The following is a 9,854-nucleotide window of genomic DNA, read 5'->3' on the forward strand; positions in this document are numbered from 1 at the left end:
CCACTCACCTCAGCCTCCCAAAGCACTGGGATTACAGGCTGAGCCACCAAGCCTGGCCCCAATAAGCCTTTTCATCCCAGAGAGAACTCATAAAGAGCCTTACCCAGACTCAGGGTAGAGAGAAGGAGCCAGGGTGGGCGGGAAACCACATGAAATACTCTAGAGAATGAACCATGCAAACACCGCCCAGCAGCCATGCTCCAGCAGCGGCACGCATGTTAACTGCAAACCCTCCTGTCTCGTCCACCCCGGGCATCCCCCAGGAATTCCTACCAGCCACAGCTGTGTCGCATTGGCTTCAGTTCCTGCACGAGAGGGAGGGGGCGGACTCAGGATTTCTCTCAAAACCATAACCATTCCGGCTTTTCGTGAACTTAGATGAGGAGCCCCCAAAGAGCGTACACAGTTGTGGCTGAACTGCATTGCCTTTCAGTTGCACCCACGGTGCACAAGGAGCGGCAAGATGTGGCCATGACCCACCGGGGGTGACCAGTGAAGGGCATTCGGTCAGTCTTGGGAAGGCAGGGCGAGGACACCCCCACTGTTCAATGACTTCAGGGCTTCACTCTCCCTCCCAAAGTGAATCAGCTTAGAAAAAAAAAATAAGCTCTACCTCTTAAAGACTTCTATTCAGAAATTTAGCTAAGGGCACTGTTAGCTCTTTAAACAATTCAAACAAATTGTTCCCTGCCGAATACAGTGTATGTTTACACAGTAAAAAGGTATCAATCCCGATTTAGCGTATTTTCCTGATGGCGAAAGGTATTTAGTTTGGCAAGATTCTGGAACCTTCTCTCTCGGTGGCTTTCCCAAAGGTGAGGAGTAAAGCCATCTACCTGGGAGACATGAGAAAGATCCCCCAATTAATGTAAATAAAAATGCTTGCACCTGCAGCATATTTGACACTTTATATAATACCTTCACAGAGAATACCTACTCTGATCTTCTTAAACACCCTGCCGTGAAGAAGCAAGAGTCCCATTCAACAGATGAAGTAATTGAGAGGTGAAGTCACTCAACCCAAGTCACACAGCTAGAAAGAAACCGAGCTCGGGGCTAAAAGGCAAAACCGTCTGTGCCCCAAGCTACCCTTTCCCAACAAGAAAGGAAACGGAACTTCACGGTACCTTTCCGCATCCTGGTCTGCGCCCTGCTGCTTGCTCTCGAAGGCGTTGAAGCTGCTCATGTCCACGTAGCCATCGTTTTCATTTGCCGTGGACAGGGCCCTGCTCTGATCCTCAAACAGCTTTGTGAACGTGCCCGCCCTGGCGGGCCTCCGGGGCGGGATCTGGATATTTTCATAGTCCGAGTTCACGGCCGGGATGTTCTCGTAGTCCGAAGTGTCGGCATTGGGGAACGAGATGGACCGCGGCTTGGTCAGCGGCAAGGGCAGAAAGGGTGGCCGGGAGCGGTCCTCGAAGGACTCCACCCTGGACACCGTCCTGCTGAAGGGGACGCCTTTCCTCTTGCCATCTCTGTAGAAGATGAGGGAGGAGGGGGAGTCAGACGCCCGGAGCTTCCCGGTCCGAGACTTCAGCTGAGGGGAGTTGCTGAGGCTTCTGCGGTCCAGGTCCAGGAACCGGGAAGGCCCGTGGTAGCTGGACTCCGAAGAGGACCTGGAGGAAGACACGTTCACGTCCACATGCACTTTGCTCTCGGTCTTCTTCTTGAATGTCAGTGCCAGGAAGCGCTTGAAGGACGACTTCTTCTTCTTGGTGTGCTTGTCCGGGGAGTCGCTGTCCACCAGGAGCGAGGGAGAGCTCTTGGTGATGGGCTTCTTGGTGATGCAGGCCAGGTCAAAAGGCGGAGGGATGTCGACCACGGAGGACGGCGTCGAGGTGCCACTGGACGGAAGGTGGTTTCTCTGGGAGAAGCTCCCGGAGGAGCCAATCACGCAGGCCAGGGAGAGCTCGTCCTCCTTCCTCTTTATCCTGTGGTCGTCCGGCCCGGGCCCCTCTGACTCCCGGTACGCAGAGACTGGGATCTCTCGGCTCTCCATGGAGAACGACCGCGGGTATAAAGTGAAGGCTCTGGGCTTGGCTGGCAAGGCCCTGCCGGCGTCCAGGGGCCTCCCCTCCAGCGACAAAACCGTCTTTCTCGCCTCCTCGGCGGCACCTCCAATGCCCAGGGCTGACAGGCCTGCCTCTGGTCCGGCTTCTTCGGGGACAGTTTCTGGGACATAGCCAGCCACCTTCCCAGAGTGTGGCCGGGCCCTGGCGATGACGCTCCTCCTGTCAACGGGGACCGGGCTGCCCTCGGCCTCGGAGCTCGCTTCTTCCTTCGTGCCGTCACCGCTCAGTGCATCTGCCGCTGCCTGGGTCTCGGGCGGCCCTTCTTCCCCGGGGCCAGCCCAGCATGCTGGGCCGACTCCCATCACGTAGGGGTTGGTGAGTGCGTCGTCCGCAGCCTCCTCCTCCTCCGGCAGGACCACCACGTCAGGGATGGACGGACCCTCGGCAGCTCCATCCCGCAGGGAGTCCTGCGGGCCGCACAACCCTCTGGCCCCAGGGTCCTCCTCCACACCTGCTCCTGACCTGGGTTCCTGCTCGGAGCACGCGGCTGACTCTGAGCAAGGAGGGCAGCTTTCACTACAGAAGGAGGTGCTCTCGGTCGGGAAGAACTCGTAGGGGCTTCCCGCGAGTGACGTCACGAAGCCGTCGACGCAGTCGTTCTCAAAAGGAATGATGTGGCAGCTCTCCTCGGCAGTGTCATCCTGCATGGGGCCCTCGTCTTCTCGGGGGCCTTCTTCCGCCTCCTGGGTGGCTGTGGCCACTTCTGCTTGGTGGGTTTGTTCACTGAGGCCAGGTGGCTTGCCCTGGCCAACCTGGTCCCTGGCCCCCATGCTGCCTGCACACCCCTGCTCGGAGATCTCGGGGTTGTCGACGGCCGCCTCTGTCTCCTGGTCCCCCACGGGGTCTTCATCCACTGGGGGCTCCTCAGTCTCGTGTCGCGTGCCCTCGACAAGCCTGTCAGGATCCACACCCCCATCTGCTCCCCCGGGTTCTGCACTGGCACAGACTTCCTCGCCACCCTCCTCTGCCTCGCAGGGGGCGTCGGGGAGCCCGGGGTCCTCTCTGGGGACTGCTGGGTCCTCTAAGCCGATGGGCGTTAGGATGACCCCGCTCTGGAAGACCTCCTCTCCATCCCAAGGCTCCCCGTCCTCCGGGCTGTACACGTCGTGGTCCTTCACCAGCTTCTCTCCCTCTGCACCTGTGGATGCCTGCTCCCCTGCCTCTGGGTCGTTGTCGCCGCCCCCCTCCCCGTTTTCGGGAGCGTGGCCTGCGCCTTTCTCAGCCTCCCTGCTCGGCCCTCCTTCCGCCGGGGAAGCCGGGGCTGCCGAGTCCTCGCCGGCTCCCGTCCCCTCCATGCTGCATGCCTCACCTCCGTCCTCACGGTCCTCTTCCTCCTCCCCAGAGGCATCCAGAGGCACCATGGCAGCACTCTCTGCACAGCCCCTGTGCTCGGGCTCGTCCTCTGTCTGCAGAGCCTGGGGGACCACGATGTACTCCTCGTCCGTCTCTGACTCCGAGCACTCCGGGTTAGAGCGGTGCCCTTCGTCAAGGCCCCTGTCTGCGCAGGGCAGCCTCCCGTTGCTGCATTTGTTCAGGCTGTTGTTCACACACACGCTGGCCCTCCACTCGCTGGGGGCAGCCAGCCTGGGCTTAGGGGCAATGGGGGGCTTGGGGCCCCTGAACATGGGGTTGGGGCTGTGAAGACTATCGGGCCTGGGCAGGGAAGGAAATTTCGGTGAGGTGACTGGAGGGGGCGGACCAGCGGTCTTTGGCTTGGGAGCAACTGGTGGTTTTGGTGAATCTGAAAGGCAGAAACAGAGAAAAGAAGAAGAAGAAAGTACACTTTAGTTTCTTTCCATTCAGGGGTTCTACGTGCCATTTGCGAGGGAAAGACGGAAGATAAGCCCCCAGCCCATGAGAACCCAGCGTACTGCGTGGCAGCGCAGGCTCGTCCCTTCCATCGTGATCTCCAAAACTCCTTGACTGCCCACGAAAGATCACTCTGTAAACAAGGCAAGCAGATCCTTCTCTATACACAGTCCAACTAATGAAAATCAAACGGATGGAATCTTGCCCTCGATAAAGTGTCCGGATCACTGTATTCATTCATCCAGCAGGCATTTAGGAAACATGTTCTATGTGCCAAGCAACCGCTAGAAAAGGCTGGCTTGATGGTTATTGTCCCTGTGGCCCTCTCAGAGCCGACATTCATTCGACTGCTAGGTCACTGGCTACCAGCCATCTGCGGGCACGGCACTGCAGATCTTAGGGTCTCCCGGGGCCAAGAAGAGAAGACTGCATCTGCTGAGCACTCACAGATGAGTCAGAACAACTGGAGGATGGAGCTGTAGACCCTTAGAACATTACGACTGAACAGCCGTCGTCTCGTCCCTTCAAGGTCTGAAGCAGTGATGTGTGCTTCTGCTGAGGGTCACGTCTGAAATCCACATGATTCAAGACTGTGCCCAGCTGGCCCTACAACCCAAACTTCACGGGTGTGCACATTTCATGGGAGAAATTATACGGTATTTGCCAACATGGATATTTGCAAAAGGTCTAGTCCCTTGTGGATGCTGAGGACCTAATGACCATGGCAGAATAAAAGATGTGGGGTACAGACTGCACACACAACAAGAATTAGAGGAGTAGGGACTGTCATGGCCAGGGAAGACCTCTCGGAGAAGGTGATACTGCAGTTAAAAGATGTGAAGGATCAGGACAAGGGGAAGGGCCAAGGGAGTAACTGCCATCTTCCAGTCTCAGCATCTCTCTGCCACAAGCCAGCCTGCACTCCTCCCTGGCCTTCCTGCCTCCTGCCTGCCCCCTTCCACACTGCGGGCACGAATGCAATTCCACTCAACTTCAAAAGTGCTGCCTGGAGGCCCAGTGCCCACGGGACAGGGCGCCCGTGTTTCCCCTTCAGCCTCCTCTCAACTCCCCGTTCCATCCCACCAAGGCTTGGGTACAACACAGCACGGCCTCACAATGCCCGTCTGGCTCATGACAGGAGGGGAGACGGAGCAGAGGGCCCACAAGTCCCTGGCAGCAAACTCTTCCCTTCCCACGTGTGTGCTCCTCAGCTATGGCCTGGCCGCACCAACCCACTCTTGCTAACCTGGGGCTGCCCAACCGAGACGGCATGTAAGCCACGCGTATGACCACGTAGGGAATTTGTAATTTTCTCACGGTCACATTAAAAAGTAAAAGAGAAATGGGGGAGAGTGATTTTGACAATATATTTCATTCTATTCAATCGATCCAAATATTATCAATTCAATATGTAATCAGTATGCAAAATTCATTCATGAGACATTTGACATTCTTTCTTCCCAGGGAGTCTTCCAGGTCCAATATGCATTTTACATCTGTTGCACATCTCGGTGCAGACCAGCCACATCTCGAGTGTTCGGTAGCCACGTGTGGCTAGTGGCTGTGGAACTGTCCAGCACAGCTCTTATTCTGGACACTTCCACAGAACTGTCTCACCAGCACCTCCATTTCAATGTGTCTGAAGCCAAAGTTGATATCAATGCCAGTGACTTTATTTTTTTATTATTATTTTTTTGAGTTGGAGTCTCACTCTGTCGCCCAGACTGGAGTGCAGAGGCCGCTCCCGGCCCCCGCAGCCTCGACCTGCTAGGCTCTAGCGATCCTTCCGCCTCAGCCTTCTGAGTAGCCGGAATTACAGGCATGCGCTACCACACCCGGCTGATTTTTTGATTTATTGTAGAGATGAGGTCTTGCCGCCCAGACGGGTCTCGAACCCACAGGCTCAGGCAATCCACTCACCTCGGCCTCCCAAAGGCGTGGGATTACAGGTTGAGCCACCGAGCCCGGCTAACTTTATTTTTAATTTCTATTTTTTTAGTCAGGGTCTCACTCTGGCACCCAGACTGGCACGATTGCAGCTCACTGCAGCCTCAACCTCCTGGGCTTAGGTGACCCTTTCACCTCAGCCTCCCAAGTAGGGACTACAGGTGTGCACCACCATGCCTAGCTTTTTTTTGTTGTTGCAGAGATGAGGTCTCACTATGTTGCCTAAGCTGGTCTCGAATTCCTGGGCTCAAGCAATCCACCTACCTCAGTCTTCCAAAGTGCTGGGATTACAGGCGTGAGCCATTGCGCCCAGCCAAAGTCAATGAATTTAAAAGCTAAAGCATCCACCACATTGAACCCCTAACCCACCCCTACATACATCCAAAACAATGCCCAGGCCAGTCACTGACATCCAGAGAATAAACCAGGGTCTCCAAAAAATAAGAAGTAAACTTCCAGCTCCTTGTTTCCGTAAGCAGTTACATGTGTCCCAGTTTAGAAAAATATCTGTCCAAATTAGTGAGAAAACAAAAATGTGGAGCTCTAAAAGGTAAGTTTCAGCAACCTCTCAGGCTAACAGAGCTTGGCTAACCTGGGTTCAAACTCTGGCTTTGCCACTTACAAGCTGTGAATCTGAGCCTCAGCTTCTTCATCTGTAAAATAGATACAACACAGCACCTACTCTCAAGAGGTTACTGTAAAGATTGAAGGATATATAATATCATAAAAATACTTAATACAGGCTTCACATGAAGTACTCAATAAACAGTAGCTGTTTTTGTACAAAGTCAACCTTTGCCCACCCAAATCTTCCCTGGCGAAAGTCTTGCTTGATGCTGATGTCTTACATCCTATTAGCTTCATGCTCTTAACATTAGGTGTCAGGTTGGCATGAAATCAGTCTTTGGGGGCGGGGACTCTCATTTCTTTTCCTTAACAGGTGGCATTTCACATGGGCGCCATGAGACGTGACAGAGGGACAGATGGGCCATGAAAAACGACCGTCACCTTGGCTGCACTACCCCCCCCCATGCTTCATCCAATCAAGCTATTGATCTGTGGGCGCCATCTCTTCAGGAAAGGTTAGAGTGGGCGTCTGAGGCGTGATCCTGCAAGAAAATGCCTTCCCGCAGGTGCCCTGGGGAATGACAAGTATTCAGCCTCCATTCTGTGCTCCCAGCCCTGAAACACACAGAGCTGCACCTGCAGCCACTCTTGAGACCGAGGCATGCCAGGACCAGAAAGGTTCTGTCTGACCCCTCATTGAAGGATGAGCAAACTGAGGCACAGAGAAGGCAAGTGACTGGTGTGGGGTTACCCACTAAGTCCAGACCAGGACCCAGGTGGAACCTAGGTTTCCTACTTTCTGGTCCAGTCACCTGACCCTCTGGCTTCACTTTCTTGCCGCAGGGCATTTCCTCTACAGCGAAGACTCCGGGGTCCCAGCATCTAATGAGGCAGAGAAGAGTAAAATACAGGGGAAACTGTGGCCAGAAGGGCCAGGGGCAGCTTATATAAAGCAACTTATCTAAGGCTGGGTCCAAGACGTGGAAGAACTACCTGACCATGAGGTGAATAACTGGTTCCCATTCAATTTTCTGAGCCCAATTCCATTAAGCAAATTCTCACTGAGCACCTACTATGTACCAGGCCCTCACCTCGATTCTCTGGACACATCGACAAGCGAAACAAAGATCCTGCCCTTGGGGACTTTATATGGGGAGGTGGTAGAAGATAAACAAGGAAAAAGGTAAGTGTATTACACATGTCAGATGATGATAAGGTCTATCAGAAAGATGAGGAGGGGACAGAGGACCCAGGACAGGCCTCACTGAGAGGACACAGGAGCACAGACACGAAAGAGGCAAGGAGAGCCAGGACTCACTTGACACGCCCGAGGAACAGTAAGGAGGCCAGGGGGCTGGAGGGGAGCAAGCGAGTGGGGGAGGAGCAGCCAGGAGGCCAGACGGGCCCAGGGTGGGTGCAGTTATGCAGGGCCGTGAGGCCACGGGAGGACTTGGCCTCTGACTCAGGGTGATATGGGAAGCCACTGCAGGATTTTGAGTGGAAAGACGCTCAAAGTGCAATCGCTTGAAATGGCAAGAAAGGAGGCAGGAAGGCCAGTGAGCAGCTCTTGCAATAACCAAGGCAAGAAAGGGTGGAGGCCTGGGCCGGGCTGGGGTGTGGAGGAGCCGGATTCTGAATGGGAGGGCAGAGCTGAGGGGGCCTGCTGACTGTCTGGACATGGGTGTAGAGGAAGACAGAGGGCAAGGACGACACCAGGGTTTTGAGTCTGAGCGGCCAAGTAGACAGGGAAGCCTGCAGGGGCTGGGGGCAGGAGGAGGCCAGAATTCCAGTGTGCACGTGTCAAATATGAGTTACCTGTCACACACCTTGGTGGATACAAGGGGGACCCCAAAACCCTGAAATTTATGTATAAATTTATTTATAAAAGGTTGTATATTTATTCATGTTTAAAGTTGTCACCTTCAAAGTATTCTTTGTTTGATGCAATACACCTTTTTCCACCACTCAAGATAGTTTTTTAACTCGTCAATTTCGATGCCTTTTAGTGTCTTTTTGTTTCACCTCTTTCACGTCGGCAAAAGTCGCTCAGGGTGAGATTGGGTGAATAAGGAGAGTGGGACACAGGAGTCATGCGGTTTGTGGTAAAAAAAAAAAACACTGAACAATCAGTTCAGTCTGGGCAGGTGCATTGTCATGGTGGAAGAACCAGTCACCTGTTTGTCACAACTCAGGACGTTTATTCTGCAAATTGTAACGCAACCTTCTCAAAACTTCCAGATAAAAACTTTGGTTGATCATTTGGTCCAAAGGAACAAATTCCAAGTATACCACAAGAGGTCCACCCTCCAAAAGGCAATTCTGGTTTTGGGGTCTGCCCTCACATGTCCATCAGGCTCTTGGCTCCAGGGAGATGACAGGCTAGAGGTGACCTTCACAGAGATGGAATTTTTTTTTTTTTTTAGTTGAAGTCTCACTCTGTCGCCCAGACTGGAGTGCAGTGGGCCGCTCCCGGCCACCGCAGCCTCGACCTGCTGGGCTCCGTCGATCCTTCCACCTCAGCCTTCCGAGTAGCCAGAATTATAGGCGCGCGCTACTATGCCTGGCTAATTTTTTGATTTATTGTAGAGATGAGGTCTCGCCTGCCCAGGCAGGTCTCGAACCTGCGAGCTCAGGCAATCCACTCACCTCAGCCTCCCAAAGGCGCGGGATTACAGGCTGAGCCACTGAGCCCAGCTACAGAGATGGAATTTAAGGCATGAGCCAGGCGAGATCACCAAGGGCATGAACACGGACAGAGAAGAGAGCAGGGCCCAGGAGGGTGGCCCTGACAGCCGCAGCCAGCAAAGAGACTGAGAAGAGTGCAAAGAACTCAAGAGCATGTGAAAGCTTCCAGCTCTACTCCCTCTTGTCCATGTCCCCTCACAAAAAGAGCCAGACGGAGCTGCTGTCCTCAGCATAAGGTCCTCTGGGTCTCAGACCAATTCTGCCTAGAGAAGACTCAGCAAAGACAGCACTGAGCGCAGGAAGGATGAGGGGATTTTCCCAATAGAGAGGTTGAGGACAGACAGAGTGCTCCAGATAGGGGGACAGCTGTGCAGAAGACCCCCAGGGGCAGACAAATGTGAAGCCCTTTGGGAGTCAAGAGTCCAGCTTGGGAAGCTTGAGGGGATGGTGGGGAGGAGGAATGCAGGGGGAATGGTGGAGAATAGGATAAACCAGAGCCTGGGGTTTCCTCCTGCGAGTTTAACTGTCCAGAACCAGCATAAACAGAACTGGCAGGCTCTCTGGGCCCTTCCACGTGGACCTTCTCTGCCTGTGTCACAGAGCCTGGAGGTGACTCCCTCTCCACCCTTGGTTGCTAACACCAGGACCTCCCAGCAACCTGCCATGCCTGAGAATGACTCAAACGCAGGACAGTTTCTGAGTCAAGATGCCAGGAGTTTTTTGTTTTGTTTTGTTTTTGAGTTGGAGTCTCACTCTGTCACCCAGACTGGAGTG

General features: G+C 54.2%; 1 protein-coding gene across 1 annotated transcript in view; it reads right to left on the reverse strand.

The window, feature by feature from the left end:
- LOC103264798 (FYVE, RhoGEF and PH domain-containing protein 5-like) overlaps positions 1-3,697 on the reverse strand; it is a 28,650-nt gene extending 24,953 nt beyond the window's left edge. Inside the window, exon 1 of the mRNA XM_021714715.1 lies at positions 1,123-3,697. Coding sequence (XP_021570390.1) covers positions 1,123-3,697 — 2,575 coding nt within the window. The remainder of the gene's footprint in view (positions 1-1,122) is intronic.
- Between the last annotated feature and the right edge of the window lie 6,157 nt (positions 3,698-9,854).

Source organism: Carlito syrichta, unplaced genomic scaffold, assembly GCF_000164805.1.
Source record: "Carlito syrichta isolate Samal-C Ts95f unplaced genomic scaffold, Tarsius_syrichta-2.0.1 Scaffold305726, whole genome shotgun sequence".
Lineage (NCBI taxonomy): Eukaryota > Metazoa > Chordata > Mammalia > Primates > Tarsiidae > Carlito > Carlito syrichta.